The sequence below is a fragment of the Sciurus carolinensis genome, chromosome 16 (genome assembly GCF_902686445.1).
Source record: "Sciurus carolinensis chromosome 16, mSciCar1.2, whole genome shotgun sequence".
Lineage (NCBI taxonomy): Eukaryota > Metazoa > Chordata > Mammalia > Rodentia > Sciuridae > Sciurus > Sciurus carolinensis.
In genome coordinates, this window is record NC_062228.1 from 67,227,335 (window position 1) to 67,251,010 (window position 23,676).

General features: G+C 57.3%; 1 protein-coding gene across 1 annotated transcript; it reads left to right on the forward strand.

Moving 5' to 3' along the window:
• Positions 1–444: 444 nt before the first annotated feature.
• Positions 445–18,385, forward strand: LOC124966253 (NACHT, LRR and PYD domains-containing protein 7-like). Its single transcript, XM_047527287.1, has 10 exons — positions 445–556; positions 1,081–1,249; positions 5,970–7,557; positions 8,574–8,744; positions 10,512–10,682; positions 12,337–12,507; positions 12,775–12,945; positions 14,808–14,975; positions 16,315–16,485; positions 18,115–18,385. Exons 2-10 carry the CDS (start codon positions 1,219–1,221, stop codon positions 18,251–18,253), a joined length of 2,781 nt encoding a protein of 926 aa, XP_047383243.1. The 5' UTR covers positions 445–556; positions 1,081–1,218; the 3' UTR covers positions 18,254–18,385.
• The last annotated feature ends 5,291 nt before the right edge of the window (positions 18,386–23,676 follow it).

Here is a 23,676-nt window from a genome sequence, read left to right on the forward strand (position 1 = left end):
AGGGGGAGGACAAAAGACCAAATAGTTAACAAAAGATGCACCTATTAGAAAATCCTAAAGGGGCTTTTGCAGCTCGGAGCAGGGGCCCTGCACAGGACTCAAAGGGTGTGTTTCCCATTGTATCATGATTGTCCACCTGACCCAGGTGATCCAGACAGGGGCTTGCCCCTTAGAGTCACCTGTGGTCTTGTAGGGGTCCTGATTCCCAATCCCCAGGTCAATTAAGTCACAACGGCTGAGGACAGGCCAGGTGCCTCCCGTGAGTCCCATCAGAGGCTGAGGACCCCCCACTCTATCCCCAGCCCATTCCGCCCTGGCAGCAAGGCCTGCCCCACCCCACCCCACCCCAGGGCCAATCGCAGAGCCAGGCTGGTGGGAGGGCCTCATATAGCCCCATCCTCTGCACCCGGTACAGGAGCTGGTCCTGGCCCCAGGGAGCTGGGTGCCGTTGCTTAGGCTGACCTCTCTCTTCTGGTGGGATTCTGCCCTGGAACTTTCTGAGCCTGGAGCGTTGCTGTAAGCCTCGGAGGACTGGCAGGGGCCTGGGGCCGAGCTGGTAAGTACAGATTTGGAGAGGGAGCCCCCAATGCCTCTGAGGTTTTTCCTCCTAATTCTGGTTTGTCTGAGTTTTCTAGACTGTAACTTCTATCCCATTAAACTCACCCACTTTAAGTGAAGAGTAACTTCTAGTAGGTTTACCCAGTGGAGCAAATCTCACCCCCACCTGATCAGACGGCACTTGTGCCTCCCAGAGAAGGTCCCTCAGCCCCTCTGCAGTGGACGCACCTGCTGTAGCTTTGAGCTGGGGCCGTGTCTACAACTGGGGTGGGGAGATCTTGATTCTCCCCAGGACTCGGGTGGCACAGTCACGGAGGTCACAGGTCTGGGTCCCACGCCCCACCCTGTGGGACTCTGCTCGAGGGAAGGGAAGGTGGAGCAGCCAGGTGGTGTCCACGGGCGCTGCAGTCCCAGGCCATAGCCACCGAGTTGCTTCCTGACTCTTTGCAGCCAGAAGTTCGCCTGCAGGCCCTTCTGCAGAGGCTGAACGAGGGTGAGTTAAGGAGTTTTAAATCTTTTAAGGATCCTCCCTGAGCCAGAGGACGACCTACAGAGGAGCTCGCGGTGTGAGTGGAAGAGGCCACCAGCAAGAAACCGGTGGGGATTGATCCACAGATTCCCGAACAATCGGCTAAGGAACGTGACCTGCCCGGCTTGGAGATGAGTAGCACGGAATCGCCTCCCATCCCAGGTAAGCACCCTGGGCTTCTGTAAGCAGAGCAGGAGTCCCCAGGGGCCTTGGAGACACCGGGAGTGTCATCACCACCTGCAGCCCCTGCTCTGAGCTCCAGCCGTGTCTACCGGGTGTCAGGGCCGCTTCACGGGGGATCCCGCCGGATGCGGTTTCTCTCGCCTCCTTCCACCCTGCGCTGTCCTTGGCTGTTGGCTAATTTAACGATCATGGCGCATTGCAGACATTCGCAATTTCAGTTTACCTCCTCCGATATGTTCCGCATCTAAAACCCTTTAGTTCTGGAATAACTTTAGATTGATAGAAAAGCTGCAAAGACAGTCCCGAGAGATCCCATGCACCCTTCACCCAGCACCCTCTAAAGCCGACGGCTCACCTTTGTCAAAACTCAGAAGCGAACTTTGTGGAGCTGTTAACGATACTCTAGAGCGGAGTTCATCAGCCTCCCTAATAACCTGTTGGCTTCCAGGTCCAAACCAGGAACCCACCGGGCATTTAGCAGAAGGCATGTCTCCCCAGCTGTGAACAGTCCCACTTTCTCTTTCACGAGTTGTGGGGGCTTTGGTTTTGTTTTCAGTGCTGGGAATCAGACCCCGGGCCTCATGCTAGGCAAGCACCTACCACTGAGCAAACCCTAGTGGGTTTGAAGTTGTGTGTTGAATGCCTTTGAAAAATATCCGAGTTCCTAATTTGCTACCAAATAAATCAGCCTTCTGTTGATGTTCAAGTTCCCACGTAGAAGAAATTCAACCAACCTATTGCTTTGAAAGAAAAACGTCCACCCATCTTCTCCTCCTGGGCAGGAGGGGAATTTCTTGTGCAAAGGTTCTAGTAACAAATTATTTCTGGCCTCACAGACCATGTGGTCTGTGTCAGAACTGCACAACTTAATCCTTAATTTACACACAATCATCGTACACATCTATGGGGTCCAACAGCTGCACAATTCTTTCGTGGTGCTGGGGTTGGAACCTGGGGACGTCTGTGTGCTAGGCAAGCGCTCCACCACGGAGCTGCAGCCCCGCCCTGCTTTTTTTTGCCCTGACTTTTGTATTTTGAGGTAAGGTTGAGGTGAAGAATTGAGTTCTCGGTATAACCTGCTAGTGAAGTCTTCAGCTTCAATCTTCCCATCCAGTAAGTTCTGCACTAGTTCTTTCACATTAGCTGCTGCCTCTGTGGACAGTTTACCAGATGAAGTCAGTTTTATTAACGTAGAGAGAAAGTTTTTACATTTCTTCACATTTTCCATGGTTTCCGTGGCAGCTGCCCCTGGGACCATGCACTGAGGTACCCCTGCCTGCACAGCTGTGGCCCTCCCGAGTGAAGCTGCCTGGGAAGAGTGCCCAGGACCAGCTGAGGCTGTACCCCAGGGGAGACTGTGGGGTTGTAGTGGGCTGTACCATCGTCTGGGCCTGAGACACTCGCTTAATTGTAGTAGTTGGGGTCACCTGCTGTGCAATAATAGGTGTGCCAGGAGCCTGTACAGTGGAGGTCTGGATGAGAGGGGCACTTGTGGGGGCTGCAGGGTGGGGCACCATGGTACTGAGGCTGGGCCTGGGTCTGCATTTGGACCAGGGCCTACTGAAGGATCATTAGCAACTGCCCATTCTCACTCCGCACAAGGACCATTCCTGGGGGCAGCTGGAAGTTCTGGATGTTGGTCGGGTTCTCTTGCAGCTGCAGCAGGCAGGGTCCAGCACGGTGGGCATCAGGGTGACCTGGATCCTGCTGGTGCAGCGGGCACAGGCATGGGGGCTGCCTGGATGACGGAGCTGGTGGCGGACTTTAGTATTTTGAAAGTGGATGTTGGTGATAAATGGGTGCAACTTTGTACCAATAAAACTTTATTTGTAAAAACGAGGCAGCCCATGTTTGGACTGTGGGCCATGGTTTTCCAATCCCGTTCTCAGGCAGTTGGTCTGCACATGCTCCCACAGAATCCTAAATACTGCTGTTCTGGTCCCACCAGAACAGATTCTGGTGAATCAGGGAATTTGAGTGCTAAAAGCTCCTGTGTGATGCTCGTGTGTGGGTGAGACGGAATCGCAGCTCCAGGTCGGTGCATCTTGCCAACATTTGGAACACCGTCATCTCTCGTTGCTCTGTTTAGCAGGAGACCTGCTTTCCAAGCCAACGAGAAGTCTGAATGTCACATTGCACATTCCATAGGGCCTGGGGCTTCCACCGAGCAGATACTTAGTGCCAGTCGGTCTTTTCATCTTATGTTAATGGAGATAAGATTATGTTGTCTTCATTCTTTTCTATAGAACATTTTTAAAAGTCAATATTTAATCCAGTGTGTTCCAAATAGTATCACTTCAATATTTAATCATAATAATTTAAACCATGAAAACTGGTGCATTGTAACTACACATAACAGGGGGATATGCTGTGACGTTTGCACATGCATATAACATAATTTGGCCAGCTTCCTGCCCCCTGGTTCTCTTCCCATCTCTGTAGAACTATTCCCAATTCTTCAGGCAGAGGTTCTTTGCCTCGTCTTCCTGACGGCAGTTCCCAGTAGCCGGTGGTCTGCTTTGCTCTGCTTGTCCCGTCCCTTGAGCCATCCAGGCCTCCCAGGGGCTCTCCAGCCAGCGCCATCTTGCAGGCTGCTCCCTCTGATCCTCAGTCCCACAGGAAGTTCAACTCCCGTCAAAACCTGGCCGCCTAACGTGCCTCTCCTCCCGCTGTGCTCGGCCCTCCAGTATCTTCCCAGTCCAAGGTCAGGCCACCTCTGAAATGTGGGGGGAGAAGCCCTGAGGCCTTTTTCTCCCTGGGCGCCAGGCATGAGTGTCGAGTTGCCAGAGAATTCCCTCATGGCTCTCTGGAGTGCAGCACCCTGGAACCCTGAAACGGGTCCGCTTGCTCTGTGATCTTGGGATGTCATGCTGTCAGGCTGGGGGCTCCCCAGTGGGCTCCAATGCCAGTGCGGCTGTGCCCCCAAACATGGTTGTTGAGGTGGGCCTAAGTCAGGAAGCTGTGGCCCTCGTGCCTGGATCGGCTGCTTATAAAAAAGGTTGGAGGGAGCGGCTCTTGTCCTCCCCGTCCACCATGATGCAGCAAGAGTGCCATCTTGGAGGCGGACAGCAGCCCTCGCCAGGTAGTGGGTCCTCCCGGCACCTCCCTCTTGGGTTTTTTTTTTTTTTTTTTTAAATCCAGAACTGTGAGGAGATCTTGTTCTTTATCAATTACCTAGCCTTGGTTATCGTGGCATAGTGACAGGAGGGGACTTGGACCCCAAAGCTGGATTCAAGATGTCTTCGTGGCGTACTTCTCAAGAGTGACAAAGCCCAAATGCCCTCACTTTCAGAGTTCACAGGGCCCCAGATTCTGGAAACATACGCGCAGGAGAACAAAGACTCAAAAGGGAGCAATGAGCTTGGACCATGTCGGCAAGGGCTGGGGCAGCGTGACCAGGTTCCTGTGCTCTCTACCACCTTCGTTCACAGTCAATGGCATCTGTGTGTCACAGGCCTGTTCCTCATCAAACCAGGAGGCCTCCCGGAAGCCCAGGAGGGCTGGGCACTGCTTCTGGTGGTTCTGAAGGGTACTGGTCTCCTCTACTCCGGCTGCCAGAGCAGAATGCTGCAGACCAGGTGGCTTCAGTGAAAGCTGCTTTCTTGCTGTCCTGGGGGCTGGACGTGCCAGATGCAGGTGCTGGCCGGCTGGCCTCTCCCGAGGCCTCTCCTTGCTTGCCGCAGGCTGCCTTCTGTGTCCTGGGCCCTTCTTACCAGGACACAAGTCCTCTTGGCCTCATTTCACATCCCTTGCTTCTCATCTTCAGCCTTCAGGTTAGGGCTTCAAGATCAGCCCCTGGGTCACACGGTTCAGTGCGTGGTGCCTGCTTTAGGTTTCTGACTTTTCTCAGGTTGGTGGTTCTTCAAAAGTAGAACTCGGCAATTCTCCCAGGTATGTGTGCAAAAGAGTTGGGGACGGGTATTGAAAGGGAACTTGTGCGAGTGCACTGGCAGCACAAGTCCCGGTTCCCAGAAGGTAGGCACGACCAGGATGTCCCCGTGGGTGAGTATGGCTGAAACCCCCGTCCACGCCACGGCTATTCCCCGCCACGCAGGGCAGGACAGCTTGGAAGGACAGTCGGCACTGAGCTCAGGGAAGGGAGTCGGAGAAGGCCACGCGTTTCGGGAGCCTGTCTATAGGAAATGCCCCAAATAGACAAGCCCGGAGGCGAGATGCAGGTCTGCGGCAGCCAGAGGCTGGCGAGGGGTGATGGGAGCTTCCTGGGTGTTGGGGATGGTGAGAGAGTTCTGGGAACAGATGGTGGTGATGGTTTTGTGACGTTGTGGAAGTACCAACTATACACCTTTTATTCTTCATGGTGCTGGGGACTGAACCCAGAGTCCACCACTGAGCTGTCCCCCAGCCTGAACGTGGTCAGTATTGTCTCCTACCACAATAACCCAGACCCTGTATCCGAGCCTTTGCCTGCTTTGCCTGTTGGTGCAGGAGACACCAACAGCCCCACAGGTCCAGCTACTTCTGTTTTGCAGAGGGTGCCCGGGGCCAAGGGATGGGCTGTGCCATGCTGAGAGACCTGGAGGAAGAAGGGGCGGGTGGGTGAACCCCGGCTGACGTGGGAAATTGGGGGTTTGAGGGCGTACGAGGCAAACCGTGCCCTCCTGGTCTTTCTTTTCCTGGCACTTCACAAAATCTTCAGAAGGTGATGGGAAGCCCAACGTTCTCCTGAACATCCCTACAGGGGTCGAGGAGGGAGGAAGAATTGTCACGGACAAACCCGCTTCACCCTGGAAGAGCATATTTTGGCCAGATGACAATGACTATTTCTATGACGTCACCCAAAGAAGCCAGAGGCTGATACCATTCTTGAGTCCCCAGACGGGCCCCGAGTCCAGGCCGCACACGGTGGTGCTGCACGGTGCTGCGGGCGTTGGGAAGACCACGCTGGCCAAGCGGTGCTTGCTGGACTGGACGGAGTTCAGGCTGGGTCCCCTGCACTGCGCCTTCTACCTCAGCTGCAGGGAGCTCAACCACATGGCCCCGTGCACCTTCGCGGAGCTGATCTCCAAGGACTGCCCCGAGCTGCAGGAGGACGTCCTGGAGGTCCTGGCCCAGGCGGAGAGCGCCCTGTTTGTGGTGGACGGCTTCGACGAGCTGAGGGTGCCGGCGGGGGCGCTGACCCACGACACCTGCAGCGACTGGAAGCAGCAGAAGCCGGCGCCCATCCTGCTGAGCAGCTTGCTGAAGAGGAAGATGGTGGCCAAGGCCACCCTGCTGGTCACCACGCGGCCCGGGGCCCTGCGGGAGCTCCTGCTCCTGGTGGAGCAGCCGCGGCTGGTGGAGGTGGAGGGCTTCTCGGAGGGCGACAGGGAGGCCTGCTTCCTGAGACACTTTGAGGACCAGGACCAGGCACGGCGAGCCCTGGATGCCGTGAGGCGCAACCCGGTGCTGTTCAACCTGGGCTCGGCGCCCGCCGTGTGCCAGCTGCTCTGCACGTGCCTGAAGCTCCAGATGCAGCACGGGGAGGACCCCAACCTATCTTGCCAGACCACCACGTCGCTGTTCCTGAGGTTCCTCTGCGGCCAGTTCACGCCGGCACCTGGTGCCCATCCCCAGTGCCACCTGCGAGAACCGCTGGAGGCCCTGTGTCTCCTGGCTGCCCAGGGCCTGTGGACACAGCTGTCCCTGTTTGACAGAGAAGACCTGGGGCGACTTGGGGTGGAGGAGGCCGACCTCCAACCCTTCCTGGATAGGTGTGTCCTCCAGAGGGACAGGGACTGTGTGGGCTGCTTCTCCTTCGTCCACGTCAGTGTGCAGCAGTTCCTGGCAGCCATGTTCTACGTCCTGAGGTGCCCGGGGGAGGACGAGTGGCCGGGCTCAGGGTGGGACATCAGGGGCGTGCAGGAGCTGTTCTCCAGGGAGGCCCGAGCAAGGAACCCCCTGCTGGCCCAGGCCGGCCGCTTCCTGTGGGGCCTGCTGAGTGCGGCCAGGGTGTGGGAGCTGGAGGCCACTTTCAGCTGCCAGACGTCCTCGGAGGCCAAGCAGGAGCTGCTGAAGCGCACGTCGGAGCAGGAGCAGCCCGTGCTGTGGGCAGTGGGCCTGCAGGAGGTCTTCCACTGCCTCTACGAGTCTCAGGAGGAGGAGCTGGTGAGCGAGGCCACGGCCACCCTGCAGGAAGCGTCCCTGTACCTGACGAGCAGCCGGGACCTCGTGCACTGCTCCTTCTGCCTCCGGCACTGTGGGGACCTGCAGAGGCTCTCGCTGCAGGTGGCCAAGGGGGTGCTCCCGGAGGAGGAGGCCGCGCTGGAGCCCTACCTTCGTGGTGTGAGGTGAGAGCTCTGTGTGCTGACCAGCTTCACTGCCCTGTGTCTCTGTTCATGTGGGGACGGGCCCTGGATGGTCCAGGATCTTCTACCATTTCACATATTCTCTCTCCATCAAGACCTGACATTTTTCCCACATGGTTTTTCCTTTCCCAAAACCTTCTTTGGATTAAAAAAACTTAGTCTTAATTTTAGTTGGCAAGTAACGATTACACACGTGTATGGAGCACAGGGTTGTTTTGATTACGTGGTGGAATGGTTAGAAATGGCGCGGAGGTGACAGATACGTTAGTGAGCTTCATCTTGTGATGAAAACATCTCCTGTCTTCCCTTGGTGACCTGGAGAGCCACAGCGTGCCCCTAGAGACCACGCTGTGCACAGGTGCCAGAGCCCATACCCCTTACTAGGAGTGGTGGAGGAAAATGCTGGGCATGGTCGGCACCGGAATGAGCTGGGGATCGGTATCCCTGTGAGGCCTCGTCCCAGGCGATGCCGTACACCCATCACCTTCCAAAGATTCCTCTGCCACCTTATCCGTTATAAAACTTAAGACGGGATCTGTCCTGTTAGCAGATTTTACGCATTGGATGCGTATCTTTAACTACAGCTTTATACTTTCAGTTTCGAGCTGGGGTCTGTCTGTTGCCCAGGTTGGCCTGACTCCTGGCCTCAAGCCATCCTCTCATCTGCCTCCTGTGCCGAGTGACTGGGACCCCAGGCACCTGCTCAGCACCCAGCTAGGCCTTGTTATGTGCCTCTGATACCCTCTTAAGTCAACCCAAGTCCAAGTGATGGAATTTCAAGTTCTGGTCAAAATCACAGGAAAACGGCATCGCTGAAACTACCCCCATTGCCATGCCTTAGACTCCACTAGGCCACAGACAGTGGAGGGCGCCCACGGGGTGTGGGTTCCTGGGACAGACGCTGCGGTCGCTGCTGCGGGGCAGTCGCACTGCAGAGGACCAGCACGTCCTGCAGCGCCTGCCACGCTCTCCAGTCTGCTCCTTCCCTCCCTTCACAGGTCTCGGCCGGAGAGTGACACTTCGTGCCTCTGGGTGGACCTCTGCTCTGTGATCTGCTCCAATGAGAACCTGAGCTCATTAGACATCAGCAGGAGCTTCCTGAGCCAGCTGGCCGTGAGGGTTCTTTGCGACTGTATAACCCACACCTCCTGCCGTCTGCAGAGAGTGAGGTAAGCAGAGCCAGTCCTGGACCAGAGCCCTGCACGGGGCGAGCTTTGCATTTTGAGGTCGGGAGCAATATTTGAATCCTGACCAGGCTCCAACCAGGTGCTTAGAGTATGAGGACAGGAAATGGTTCCCATCCTAGAACGTGTCCAGTGGGAGAAACGTACCACATGCAGGGAATTCAGGAAATCTGATGGAGAGCTGGGATGTCTGTAAAAGCCCCTCACGGGTGCAGTTGAAACCCAGCCGATAGAGCAACGTGCGGCCTGGGCATGAACGTAACCAGTCACCATGGGGTGAGGTCGGCCACTTGCACTTCTTGTCTGAAATTTTGTATCCTAATGTCTTCCTTCCTTGAGCCTCTGGTAACCATCGTTCTCTCTAAAAGCGTCAAACTCCGAGGCAGAGAGCAATGGTGGGTACGTTGTGGCAGGTGAGAGAAGCGCTTTGACAGGAAAGCCGAGGTTGCTGCGTTACGCGTAGGATTTGGTCCAGTCCCTCGGACACCTCCACAGCCACGATGGCTAGCGGGGCTGGGGAGTGACTAGAAACAGCCAACTTGCAAGAGGTGTCACTGGTTTGGTGACACAGCGACCCTAGCTCCTGTGGCCTGAAGGCACCTGCTCGGAGGTAAAAGGTGACCTGGTGGGATGTAGAGACGGAGGCTCATGGGAAGCCATCTGCTCTGAGGGGAGGGCCGGCCGCGTGCAAGCCCTGCTGTGGTCTTGGGCGAGGTCCCAGGCCATCTTCCCATTCCCCGGCGGCAGCCCTGGGGCAGCTCCCAGGAGGGACACCCCACGAGGCCTGTGCCCTCGAGCCTGGGGGCCATGCGGTCTGTGGGATGGGAAGATCGTCCTCCATGGGACGAGTTGTTTCAGTGACGGGGAGACGGGATGCTATGCCGAGAGGGGGCTGGAGGATCTGCATGGGCGGCTCTGCTCTGCTGCTGCCTTGACTGCGTGGGGGCAGCACAGGAGGGTCGAATAGCCCAGAGTCCAAGCTGGCCCGTGAGCTGAGCCCATGCTCACAGGACCGTGGATGATGGATGCTGCCCGCGCCTACTGGCACAGACAGCTCCGTGGTCAGTACATCCTTTCCCGGATCGATAAAGCCACAGGTCTTCCCGGACCCAAGCAGTCTGGCAGAACAGCTGAGCCTAGGCTCCAGTTGCTGTGAAGGGCCTTGGGAACTCGGTCGAGCTACACCCTGCTGCGCCGATGGCCTCTGGGTCTCTCGTCCTGTGGGTGGCGAGGGGGCTCGCTGACCGCCGCTGGTTAAGTGGACGCCTGACCCCGCTGCAGGCTGCTCCGTAAGACCTACAAGTACCCGTTCAGGGGAGGACACACCTCTGCCTTTCTCCCCAGCACACGCCTGTCAGAAATACAGTACGGTTTCTCACCTCACCTTGGCAAGGTGGAGGGGCCTGGAGAAGGAATCGGGCCGGCTGGGGCCCCACCCCAGCTCCCTAGGGTCAGGAGCCGCTCCCCTGTGACCGCTCACCAGGACTTCTGTCTCCCTAGGGTCGGGAGCCGCTTCCCTGTGACCGCTCACCAGGACTTCTGTCTCCCTAGGGTCGGGAGCCGCTCCCCTGTGACCGCTCACAGGACTTCCTCTCCCTAGGGTTGGGAGCCGCTCCCCTGTGACCGCTCACCAGGACTTCCTCTCCCTAGGGTCGGGAGCTGCTCCCCTGTGACCGCTCACCAGGACTTCTGTCTCCTTAGGGTCAGGAGCTGCTCCCCTGTGACCGCTCACCAGGACTTCTGTCTCCCTAGGGTCGGGAGCTGCTCCCCTGTGACCGCTCACCAGGACTTCTGTCTGGCTCTCGTTGGCAAGAAGACCCTGACTCACCTGACTGTGGGAGGCACCGTCCAGGAGGCCAGGATGCTGCTGCTGCTGCTGGGGGAGACCCTTGGACACGCCAGGTGCAGCCTGCAATGCCTGAGGTGGGCCTCGCAGTCAAGGCTGTCCCCTAAGGTGGCCTCGAGGTCACAGCTGCCCCCCTAGGTGGCCTTGCAGTCAGCTACTCCCCCAGGTGAGCTATGTGGTCACAGCTGCCCCCTTACCCCAAGGTGGCCTCAGGGTCACTGCTGTCCGCGGTCTCCCACGTGGGCCATGTGGTGGTGCGTGCTGGACCAGGGGAAGGGAGCAGCTCTGACCGATACCAAGTAGGACAGGGAGCTGCTTCTCAAGTGGAGCTGGGGCAGCAGCTGTGCCTTTGCTCTGATGTTATGCCCAAGTGCAGAGAGAGACCCAGAGCACTGTCCCCCTACTGCAGGGCGGGGCGGGTGACATTGCAGGCTCCTGGTTTCCCACCTGGGCTGACCCAGGACGGCCAGGGCCCTGGTGGACCCCTCGGTGACAGTGAGAAGCCGGGTGTCCAGCTTCTGGTGCTCGCTGGCTGGAAATGCTGTTGTCACCCAGCTTGCTGAACAGGTGCTCCTGGCCTGGTCTCCAAAGTGGTCACTGGGGGCATCCTGCCCCTCGGATTCAGTTGAGTAGCAGGCCAGGGCACGGCTGGCGACACAGGTTCTGGGGTTGGAAATGCGCGTCCTGACAGTCCTGACGGGCATCACCCACGAGCGGGGACTTTAAGAACTGGGCCGTGAGCTGCTTTTCCTTGGAGCCAAGGAGAGCTCTGGGTGCCAATTTCCAGCCACCCTGTGTGTGTTCATCTGTGGCTTTAAGACACTGGTAAGATGTTTCTTGGTAGACATGCTGAGTCTCCAAAATGACGGCGGGTTGACTCCCGTGTCTAATGCTCATTTGATTTGAGGCACTCTACATTCCCGCTTGCACTGGGCTTCTGAGTGGACCCACAGTGTCCGTGTGGTAGGGTCAGCCCCAAGGGAAGGGCACCAGCCTGGGCTGTGGTCTTACGTGGCAGATGGCAGATGCTGTGCGAGACTCCTTCACTGTGGCCTTGACTTGCTAAGTGAAGGTGTTGACTTTACCCGAGGTCCCCAGAGCCCCGCCTGAGGCAGAGCTTGGGCTGGAGCCCAGCTGTGGGTGGGTGGGCTGGTTTGATCTGCAGGGACCGCTGCTGCCCCAGTAGTGGGTTGGGGCTGGGGCAGCTGGGGGCAGGGCGGAGCCTGGCACCGGTGAGGCAGTGTGGGGAAGGACGGAAGGACGGAAGAGCTGCCCTTGTGGCCCCTGAGCGTGGCCTCTTCTGACACCTGCCTCCATGCCACCCACACACATCGGCTTGAGTGCTCCTGTTCTCCATCCTGGCCATCCTTGCACACCCTGGACCTGGCTGCCTGGGTGCCAGATTGCACCTTGTTGCTTAGCCTTCCTCTGGTCTGATCGCTTTTGAAACATCTTGAGTATTGAGCATCAACTTTCTTTTTGGCTACAGAATCACTTATTTAGCTCTAAGCAGGCCGTGTTGGTGAACGTCACGTGGAATTGCATTAGCAGTTTTAAATTTCTCTTGGCGAGAAGGCGGGATGTTGATGAGAAGGCCGTGGACATTGGAACGGGCAGAGGCCTGCAGCTCCTGGAAGAGCGAGGTCCACCAAGGCACTCCCTGCAGCTGTGCAGTAGAGCTGATGCGGCCTCCATCCTTCCAGGAGAGTGACGCGCGCCCTCTCCCCACAGGCTGGGGCCCTGTACTGCCCCCGCGCAGCAGTGGGCGGGCCTCTTCCTGGCCCTCCAAGCCAACCACTCCCTGACGTGCCTGGACCTCTCGGACAGCGAGCTGCAGGACGGGGGCGCCAAGCTGCTGTGCTCGGGGCTGAGGCACCCCAAGTGCCCCGTGCAGAGGCTGTCGTAAGTCCCCCTCCTCCTGGGCCTCCTGTGGGGGGAGGAACGGTGGCCCTGGACGTGTGGGCGGCCCGTGGAACTGCCCAGTGGCACTACGCCTGCTTCCATCTGGTCCAGACAGCCCAGCATCTCACGCCGTCCCTCCGTCCCCTGTGATCACCAACAGGGTGGCGAGGGGGCGGGGCATTGAGTGGACTTCCGGACCCCTGCCGGGAGGCGGCGGGAGACTAGGCGTGGCTGCCCTGCAGCCTGCCATTCCCGTGGTTCCCGCAGGCTGGAGAACTGCCACCTCACGGAAGCCTGCTGCAGCGACCTCTCTGCCACTCTGATCGTGGGCCAGAGGCTGACCCACCTGTGCCTGGCCAAGAACGACCTGGGGGACGGCGGGGTGAAGACCCTGTGCGAGGGCTTGCGCTATCCCGAGTGCCGGCTGCAGGTGCTGGTGTGAGTCCTGGGCTGCTGTGAGGCCGGCTGTCGGAGCGCGGGTTGGGAGGGGCTGGGGGCACCTGGCCACTCGTTCAGGTGTGACTGGTGGGCGCGTGGTGAGAATTGGGAAGGGGTGGGTGGGAACAGGAAAGGTGTGAACGTTTGCCAGCTTTTCCAGATTCTTCTGGTGGGTTTGGGACAGGTAGGTGGTTCTGCATCATGTTTACTCTGTGGTCGTGAAATTCACGCCCTATGCCCTGCAGTGCTGATGGACTGAGTTCTCTGGTAGGAGCTGGGACACTTGAGTAGGGGGCCAGAAGGTGACTGTTCCTGGTCTGGTGGGGTGTGGGGTCTCTGGTGGGTGTGAGGACTGAGTGGGCTGGTTCTGGGGAAGCTGGGCTGGGTCTGTTCTGGACTCTGGTTCTCTGGCGATGGTGTGGGGGCAGGCCCAGCATGAGCCACCTGCTCACACCAAGGTGGCAGCTGTGACAGCATTCCCGAGGATGCACAGGGCCGGGACCTCTTTCTGTTCAGGAGTCGTCGGTGCTGGTTTCTCTGGGGCTCTTGCTGCCCGTAAACCTACTGCCTATAGGCTTGGACTGTGGCTTCTGGAAGCTCCTGATAGCCTAATCCAGGATGACCTTAGGTCCAGGCCTGTCCCAAACAGACTAGAGTGCTCAGATTCAGGTGGCAGGTACAAAAGGGGATATCATGTCTGTGCCCAGGGACGGTTCGTGTGGGCTGCGGATTTGATGTCGGACGCTGCCAGGCAGATGGCCCTGACTTAGGCATCTAAACAGCACATCCTGCCTATCAGGGGCTACGCTAAGTTTTGCAAGCAGCATTTTTAAGAATCCTCATAACCTTGAGATGGATACCTTGATCTTACTAACTATAGAAATCCAAAGCTTATCCATGAAGCTTGTCCATGGGCATGTCTGTGAGGTGGGCATGAAGCCCACTCTGTAGTGAGTTGTCGACTGAGTTGTTACTCCAAACGTACAGTTGACACCTGACCACACCTGCGTAGCCTAGTGCAGCTTAATTTGGCCTCCTGGTTTTGCTCCCCATCTCTCGAGGTTCATACATGGCTTTGGGATTTTGCACAACAAACTGGTATCTCTCATCTGGTGACCATCTGTCTACCTGGTCTTTCGGTGTCCCTTGGGTTCTGTGGTCTCCTGCGATGCTGTGCTTGGGCAGGGGGTGAGGGCTGAGCTGCAGTCGGCCCTGAGGTGACACTGTCTACCTGGTGTCCTACAGGACATGAGGTCACATGCTGCTGACGACTCTGGGCACAGATGTGACACTCCCCTTGTCCGTATCTGCCACTCTGATCTGAACACTCCAGTCTTCAGCATGCTTGGGTATAGGGTGTGAGGTCCACCTGCCCGATGGCCCGGGTCACTGTCATCCTCTAGTAAGGCCTCTCAACACGGGCACTGAGGAAGTCCAGTCTTATTAGAGGGCCTATGATGTTCAAATTTGAAGCATGGCCCCTGAGTCATGAGGAACGTCCAGTTTTCTGGGTGCCCCACAGTTCTGGGCAATTAAGTCTGAGAGTTAGAATAGACAGCAGGTAGAACCTCAATGCTCTAACAATGCAGAAATTGAATGAGGCCTCGGATCCTTCCCAGGCCTGCCTGAACCCAGAGCCCAAGCTCCTGACCTGTAAGAGGCTGTGCCCAAGGACGGCCTGTATCTTGGGAGGTGTTTCCCTGTAGGAAAGTCCATAGACAAAGGCTGGTCCAAGCCTCTGCCCCTGGGCTGGGTGGAAGCAAGGTCTCTGCATTTGCATGCTCTGGGGTGCACACTCATCTGGAAGCATGAGGCCACGGGAGGCTGAGGTCTGGCAACAGGTGTCTCTGGTCACCCTGCAGGCTGCGGCGCTGCAATGTGACCGAACATGGCTGCAAACAGCTCTCGAAGCTGCTTCAGGAAGACTGCAGCCTCACACACGTGGACCTGGGTCTGAATGCCATAGCTGGCGGGCTGTGGTTTCTCTGTGATGCCTTGAGGAATCCAAATTCCAGCCTGAAACACCTCGGGTAGGTGCCTGTGCTCTAAGGTATTGGGACAGCTTTAGTTTCTATATTCCAACATACCTCAGGTTGGGGCAGTGTAGCTCCCCTGATTTCAGGATTGGACCCCTCTAGGGGAACGCAGGTGACTATGTGCTCACAGCTGTCAGAGGGCTGAGGAGGTGGGTTGTAGGTGGGAGTGGCTTCCTGCGAGGTGGGTTTCAGCAACGTGCTGCTTCTGCTGGGATCCTGGGTCAGGAAGCAGAGAGCCTGCTACAGGGGCTGAAGAGGGGCTGCTACCCCCAGGAAACCCATCAGTCCCATAAATAGGTTTGTGAGCCCCGCCTCCCTTCCTGGGGAGTGCACTGCACTGAGGCAGCCCACTTTGCAACTGGAACCCTGATGGCAAGAGGACCAGGGCTGTGTGGTGACCCCACAGCTCTGCTGCAGAGACCAGAGCAAGCCCTGGAGCCCTGGGTGCTTCTGCTTTTGCTTTGGCTCTACCTGGGAGGTCCTGGGATTCTTGGCGGGTGGGGCTCTGCCATGAGCTCACGCGGCACACGTTTGCCCCCACGGAAACTCCCCTGCCCTCCACGAGCAAAGCCACTTGGTCTCCAAGGGGCTCTGGAAAGGGGGGACGTGGCGGTGACATCAATGTCACACCTGATGAAGGTCTATAAAAGCAACCCAATCACTCCCCAGCTCCCAGGTGCATTCCCCAGCTTGTGTCCGGCTCTGCCAGGTGCCTGGGGTTCGACCACCTGCCCTCGCGGCAAGTCCACCTCTGAGCCTCCAACTCCCACATGGGTGTGGTGCCGTCCGACCTGACCTGCAGGTCTCCATCCTTGATCTCCTAGGCAAGCTCACCCAGCACCCCAAGGGACCTGTGGAGTTGCAGGTCACACCATGATCTCTGTCTCCAGAGCCTCAAATCGCCTCACAAGTGAAACATAAAGGCTTTTATAGCAAACATCCTACAGGTTCTTGCGGGGCCCTCGTGTTGGGAGCTGACTAGGACAGTGCCATGTGTGTTGGGCCTGGCACGGTGAGACGAGGGCTCTGCCACCGAGCCCAGTTCTCTGCGTTCCGCCTCCCTGGCCCTCAGCTTCTCCCCAGTTGCCACAGGCTGCAGGGTCTTCCCGCCTTGAAGGTCGTCGTTCTCAGGAACTTCCTGCCTGCTCTAAGTAAAACCCACACCCCCCCAGCAACTCTCCTGCTGGTTCTGTTTCAACACCATCGCCCCCGCTCCGCGGCATACGCCACGGGGCCGATCCCCGTCCCCATTTCTCACTGCTGACCCTGGAAGGCAGCCGCGCCTGGCAGCACTGTGGGTTCTGGGAGGGTGAGCCGCTCTGCCCCTCCACAGGCTCTCGGGGTGCTCCCTCACCCCTCTGCACTGTCAGGGACTGGCATCTGCCCTCAAGAGCAACCGGACGCTGGTGACGCTGGACCTGGGCCAGAACGCCTTGGGGCTGAGTGGCGTGGCTGAGCTCCTGGAGGCTCTGAAGGACGGCGGCGGGCCCCTGAGGACGCTCAGGTACGCCTTGGAGAGGTCCGAGCCTGGGGGCTTGGGCGAGCATGCCCACAGAAACCTCTTGAGGCACCTCGAAGCACCGCCTGGCCCAGGGGGCTCTGTCCACTCCCTGCTGCTCCTGACTGCTCTTCCCGTTGGACTGAGTATTGTCCAGCACTGTCGGGAGCACTCGGTACTGGGCATGCGGATGGCTCAGAGCACCCTGGCGCACAGGCGGGGCTCGCGCGTGTGCGGGGGTGGGGGTGGGGTTAGCATGGACGACCATCACAGCCCAGCCAGGAAGCGTGGTTCCTGCTTTGCTACCTCCAGGGTTCCAGGGTCGCTGGGTCTCCGCTGTGCAGAAGCTGGTTCTCCAGAACCAGCCCTGGCCCTCAGATTTCAAGGTCTCCTTGAGGTATGAACCTCCATATCCCTGCAGTGACTCCATCTGTCTTTGGCTTCCTTTGGTCTTTTGCTTGGCGCTTCCAGCGGTGCATACCTAAGTTGTGCACTCTCACCAGGCTCTGTGTACTGATCACATCCGGGTCTTTACTGTTCCTACCTCCCTGGACGTTTAAACATAATCTTTTTTTTTTAATCACATAAGGGAGTTTATTAAGCAAACAAAGTGTCTCCCTGCAGGGTAAGAGAAAATGAGAGGAAAAGAAAGGGAACGAGAAAGGGCACGCGCTAGAGAGTGGAAAAGGGAGGAGAATAGAGAAAGTGAGTAGGAGAGAGAATCATGAGAGAAAAGACTAAACATAATCTTGATTGACATGTAACAGCTGCACGCATTCATGGGGGACTGCGATGTGTTCTGAGGTGCTGCGGATTAGACCGGGAGGGGCTCTACCGCTGAGCCGCACGCCCAGCCCTTTGCTTATTTGAAGCGGGGGTCTTGCCAAGCTTCCCAGGCTGGCCCTGACTGGCAGTCCTCCAGCCTCTGGGTAGCTGGGATTGCGGGTGTGCGCCACCCACCGGGCCAGCAGGACACCGCACCAGCCGTACCCAGCGAGCGCCGCCCCAATCGGCACGGTTCGTATTTCCTGCTCCTTATTACTTGGCGTTTGGAGCCTCTGGGCTCCTCTTCTGGTGACTGAAAACGCACCGCAGGTGACGTGAACCAGGGCCACCTCCTTGAGCCGTGAACACCAGGGCCGCTCCTCCTGCGGTGCTGCTCTCCAGCCTCCTCTGTCCCCCGCCGTCCCGCCCTCCGGGAATCTCTATTCCACGTTCAGATGGACGCCCAGCCTCTGGTGTGGGAACCGAGGACTGGCCTGTCTGCAGCCAGCCTTCTCGGGAGGTCACCTGGCTTGGCGCGTGCCTGTCTCTCCAGCGGGCAGCGCAGGGCTGCTCCCCCGGGTGGACAGGGGTGGTGGTGGGAGGGGCCACCCGAGAACAGGTGTGCCTGCAGAGAGGCCTGGTCCACTGCGTGGCAACCGCAGAAACGACTGCAGCCAGGGGGCCGCTGGCCGTCCTTCAGGTGATGTCCGCCTGTACTCGGACGTTTCTCGGGGTCCCTGTTGTGTGGATCCAGAAACGTTGCCTGCGTGAGCCTGAGACCGATTCCTGGGCACCTGGGCGGTCCGCAAGGACCCTGGGGGACGACGAAACTAGGTGTTCTGGAACCGCTGACGTTCTCTGGTCCTCCAGGCTGAAGATGGACGAGTGGAAGGCGAGGCTGCAGGTGCTGCTGAGGGAGGTGAAGGAGAGCAACCCCCGGCTGACCGTGGAGAGTGCCCCGGGCTCCACGGCTCCCTCCTGCTGCCGGTTCTTCTTCTCGACAGCCTGAGTCTTTCTCCCCACTGACGACGTGTCGGGGGATGGGGCCTCTTAGTGGAGGTCAAGGGGTCAGACCTGGAATCGGGTCGATGTCCCTGCTTCACGGCGAGTTCTGCGAGTCTTGCACCCGCTCTCGATCGCGCACCTCACGGGTAATAAAGTGCTGATCTCGGAGCTGCTTCTGTCGATGTGCACGTGGGCGAAAGCAGGGTGTCGCTGGGAAAAGGGTGCCCAGGGAGCACGCTCCCAGGGTGTCTGTTCCTTCTGTCCGCCCAATTCAGTCGCCGCTGGTGAGTCTGCAGGATCCGTGTCTATATATATTTTAAATTTTTAAATTGTACATGGTCATAACACCTTTATTTTTATGTGGTGTTGAGCATCAAACCCAGAAGCGCTCCACCACTGAGCCACATCCCAGCCCCAGGATCAGTGTATTTGTTACTTTTTTTTTTTTTTTCTTTAATATCCTAACTTAGGATTTGGCGAATTTTTTTCTCAAAAGGCCGGAGAGGCACTTGCTAGGCATTGCAGGCCACATGGTCCTGCCACGCTGCTGAACCCTGCCCTCCAGCAGGGCAGCGGCCACCCTGGGTCAACGGAGGGGCAGGGCTCTGTGCCAGCAGGACTTTATTTACAGAGTCAGCTCCCGCCGGGTTCGGGTTCGGCGCTGGCCATGGTTTTCCGACCTGCTCTGGTCCGTCCTGTTACTTCAGAAGCACCGTTTGGCCACGTGGTCTCACTGGAAACCTCAGACTTGTCCCTATCTGTCCCTCCCCGCCATGCCTCAGCAGTGGGAGGCGGGATGGCCCGTCCTGTGCTGTGAGCTATTTCTGGTAATTCATAGAAGACACATCAAGGCAGCTATAGAATTAAAAGCTCAACGTCCTGTTCAAGCGTTGGTTCCCAGGCGCTGACCGAGGGGTCCGCCCATATCCCCACTCAACTTCCACCAAATGTAAGTGGCAGGTGACGGGACTGGACGGAAACCTGAGATGGGACAGTGCCAAAGTCCATCTCAGAAGCAGTCGCCTCTCGTCAACCATTTAGTTGAAAGGCTGACAATTCTTATATCTCGAGAATGAAGGTGGGATGACTTGACTCAGCCACTCTGGCCACGGAGGACCCGGTGTCCTTTACTCTGAGGTCCAGCAAGGAGGGCCTTCTCAAGTGCGCCACGAAGCTGTGGTCACTCTCCATGGTTGTGCTCAGCTGATAGGAACCTGGCCTTTGGGTGCTGGTGTTCAGGGGGATGCAGTTAGGCGAAGATGTCAGATCAACAGTTCACACCAAATGAAAATACTTCAGAAATTCAGTCGGGGGGAGTGGTCAAGTTATGAGACGTGGATCTGAGTCAAAATTCTGGGTTCCACGTGGGTACAAAGCTATCCCACGTACAACCCAACTTATATTAAAAACAAAGACACAAGGTAGTGGAGCTAGCTCAGGATTGGGAATGTCTGGTTAGCCTTCTGCATGGTTTAAATATGTAACTAATACATAATTTTGCAGCACTGGGGATCACACCCAGGTGCACCCTGTGCGGGCCGGGCAAGCCTCTACCACTGAGCCACATCCCTGCCCTTGAAATATGTCTTAGTTAGAGCTTTGCAGAATTTCCCCCATAGATACTTTATCTACATAAGTGAACAGCCTAGAGGACCAGCACAGCGCTTGGTCCCCTTGAGGGGGTGTCCTCGGTGTGTGAACTGCTGCCCGCAGGACCTCCGGCAGTGAGACCTTTTGGTCGCCACACCCAGCCCGGAAGGGTCCTGCCCCACAGCCTGGTGCTGAGGAGGCACAGGAGGTGGGGAGAGGTCCCACTGGACATCACGGGCTGAGGCGTCAACAGCGCCTCCTGCAGGGTGAGAAAAACCTCCTGCTAGGTCTTCATTTTCCCAGTGTGGACACGGAAGGGAGGGGCTGTACCCTGAGGACGCTGTTTCAGGCAGGACCCCTCCCGGCTTCCCCTCCACCGCAGGGCTTCAACCCTGGAACGCCTGACAGCAAGGGCCAGGCCGTTCTTTGGGTGGGGTCACCTGTGCCCCACGGTGTGTGGGTGCATCCCTGGTTTCTGTCCACATCCTGCTCTCTGGGGATTCGACTCTAGGCCCCACGACGGAATCCTGCGGGACCCGTCCTGCTGGCACTGCCCATCTCACGCAGGAGTGCCCTCCAGTTCACCCGCTGGAGCAGGGGACGGATCTCCTTCCTTCAACTCTCCCTTGTGGGATGGACCACACTTTGCTTGATGATTTATCCATCCACGGGCACGTGGGCTGTTTCCACCTGTTGGCTCCGTGACTAGACCGAGGCTACTGTGCACCCTGCACAAGCTGTTCCTGAAGCCCGCCGGGCCTGCTTACCTTGCTGAAGTCGGAGGATCGCCTCCCTCGGCTGAAGAGGGCTGCCCGCCCCAAGGCTGGCTCCCCGACCAGGACCGGTCCAACGTCCGTCAACGAGGAGTCTGAGGCGGTGGGCAAAGGCCGCAGACCCTGCTCATGTTTCGGGGACACCCCCAGGGCTGGAGCCCCCACGCGCTGGCGGATGGACTCCATCCCCGTTCAGTGCCTCTCCCAGTGAGCCTCCTTCACGAGGGCATCCCGGGCGTTTTGAGGACCCTTCTCAGTAAACCCCTGGGCACAGTGACCCACGGCAGAACCTGTTCGCCGGCGGACAGCGTGGCGCAGCGGTCCGGCGTGGTCCTGTGCCTTGCCCACCAGCTGTCTGCTGGCGATCAGGTCCTCCGCGGCAGGACAGCTGGCGGCAGAAGCCCTGCGGCATGGCCTTCCTCTAGGTCGCCCGGGCCCGGAGCCCGTGATGGCTGCCGCTTCCCGGTTAGGACCAGGACGCGGGGCCGGCGGAGGGAGGCAGAGGCTGAGGAGCAGGACCCAGGCGCTGGTGCGCGTGGGCGTGGGGAGGGCGCCGGGTGCCCCTCGCACAGGGTCGCACCGTCGCTCTGCGACTGCAGTTGGCGCTGCCGGGACTCGGGTCCCTTCTTTTGGCAGAGCCGGCGAGCCAGGTCCCTGCGCCGCTGGGCAAGAGCTCCGCCTCCCTGACCCTGGGGAGACGCGTGCCCACCCTCGAGCGTGCGCCGGGACGCCCGGGTCCCTTGGCCCGCCTGCTGCCCATCCCCGCTGGTCTTTGGGCGCCCCTCCAACACCAGCCCGGGTCCACTGCTCTGCCGGGCGGCGGTGGCTGAGGCCAGGCCAGGCCGTCCCCAGGTCCCTTCTGGGGGCTGAGCCGCCTTCGGGGCCCTTCCGTTCTGCTGAAGCCAGGGTCTGTTGCACCCGCGGCACCGGCTGAAGATCTTTTAAAACATAAACGTGAAGCGTGAATATCCTGGGTGTTCCTTCCCAGGGCTTTGAAGGGCTTGTGCTGCAGCCGGAAATTCAGGGTTAGGAAGCCCCCTGTGTGTGCATCCCGCGAGTCTTCCCACCCTGGAGTACCCCAGACTCTCCCCAGCCTCCACCTCTGCACACTGACATCCCTGCTTTGGAGGCTCCAGTGTCTCCAGCTTGAGCGCCAGCTCCGCTCCTTCCTTCAGTCCCATCTAGAAGAAGTGGGGGTCTTAGGCCTGTGGGCCCCATCTGGCCTCCTAGGTACGAGGGCCGGCTGGTTGGGGAAACAGTCAAAGGGAGAATAACACCTCACCAGGAGCAAAATTGTATGAAGTTTAAATTTCAGTGTTCATAGTTGTGATGGGCTGACAGATGTGGCTCCATGAGAATTTTCTAGGCCAGACTCTGAGGAAAATGACTAAACAGACTCCATTTTGCTCTGAGACTCCATGTTATGTAGGAAATAAGCTTCTCCCATGGGAACACCCCGCCTCTGTCCCCATCATCAGTTACTTGGTGTGACATGTTTAATAATATACAATGGCAACTCCTATGTAGTAAGAATTGCTCTCTTGATTCCTATTGCTCCTAAACAATGTACCATGTGAACAGTGATGTGTGGATGTTAGTAACTATTCTTTAGTTTGTACCTAGGTAAGGATCATTTTGACCCACTTCCCCCTCTGTTGATGATCTCATGATGTTAATGTATAATTTTGAATCATAGCAACAGATGCTTATGATTCATGTGATTTTTGGTATAAGAACCCCTACAACCCTGTGGTCCTGGCTGTTCTCCCGTAGCCATTTTGGGGGGCATCATGTGAGACAGTCAGCCGGTCAGCTTAGTAAAGACTCTCAAATTTGGACTTCTCAGTGGTGATCGGTCTGTTCTTAAGTTGACCCCATAACATTTGGAGGCCCCAGCGAGATCCTCGCTGCCTGGTGGGTAACCACCGCCCACCCCTGACCTGGGAACTCCTGCGGAGGGGAGAGGCCACAGCGGTGCTCCTAGGGAAGGCCCCTGAGAGACGTTCCTCAGCCCCAGGCTGCATGGTGTGTGGATTCCCAACCCAGGACTGAGCTAAATTCTCCCAGAGAGTCACCTGTTTCTGCCCCCCGGGGACCAGTCAGTCTGTTTCTGGTGGACCCGCATCTGGGGACTCTGAGGAAGGCTGGACGCAGCATTACTTCCCGAGTCCGGGCCTGGCAAGTCGTTCCCAGGCCCTCTGGGCAGGAATCAGGAGTGGGCACTTGTCATTGTCTTTGGTGTCTTACCTGTTCTGTGTTTGTTTGTCCTTTTCTTTTCTTTTTTTTTTTTTTTGTATGTGGTGATTTTAAAATTTGTTTATTGACACGTAAGCACTGTACACATGGAAGGGATTCATGTTATATTTCCACACATACATACGGAGTGCATTGCTGCTTCCATCCACTCTTCTACCATCTTCCCTCACACCCTTCCCAGTCCCTAATAAGCACATTATTAGGTAGTTCCACATTCCAGGTAACTTTTTAAAAAAAAATTCCATATTTGAAAGAGAACGTGCCAAATTGGCAGCTATTTTCAGAATAGCTGGCAAAAGTAATCAGTCTGTATATGCTTAAGTGAATATTTGTGGAAGGTTTATGACATTGAAGGTAAAACAGAGAAGACTGTGGACCTATGAGATGCTAAATAATGTATGTTTCTGTCCATTTTTAAGTGAACCTGATAGCCAAGCAGCAGTGGGCCATGCTTGTGATCCCAGCTATTCAGAAGGCTGAGGTGGGAGAATTTCAAGTTCTAGAAGAGCAGGAAAATTTAGGAACACCCTTTCTCAAAGAGAAAAAAAAAATAATGCGGATCTGGTACAAGGATGTAAAAAATCCTCTTACATTTAGGGCGATCTTTAAAGGGTCACAGGTATGCATTGGTCCTTCATTGGGGTTTTGCTTCTGGTGTTAACAGTTTGACCACATAAGGATGATTCTATCTTTTCGAAGGTTACTAGTTGTATTATGTCTCAGGAACTGTCACTTTACTTTTATTTCCTTTTTTCTTCTCCACTACTGGGAATGGAAGACAGAGCACTTATACTAAAGCTACATCTCC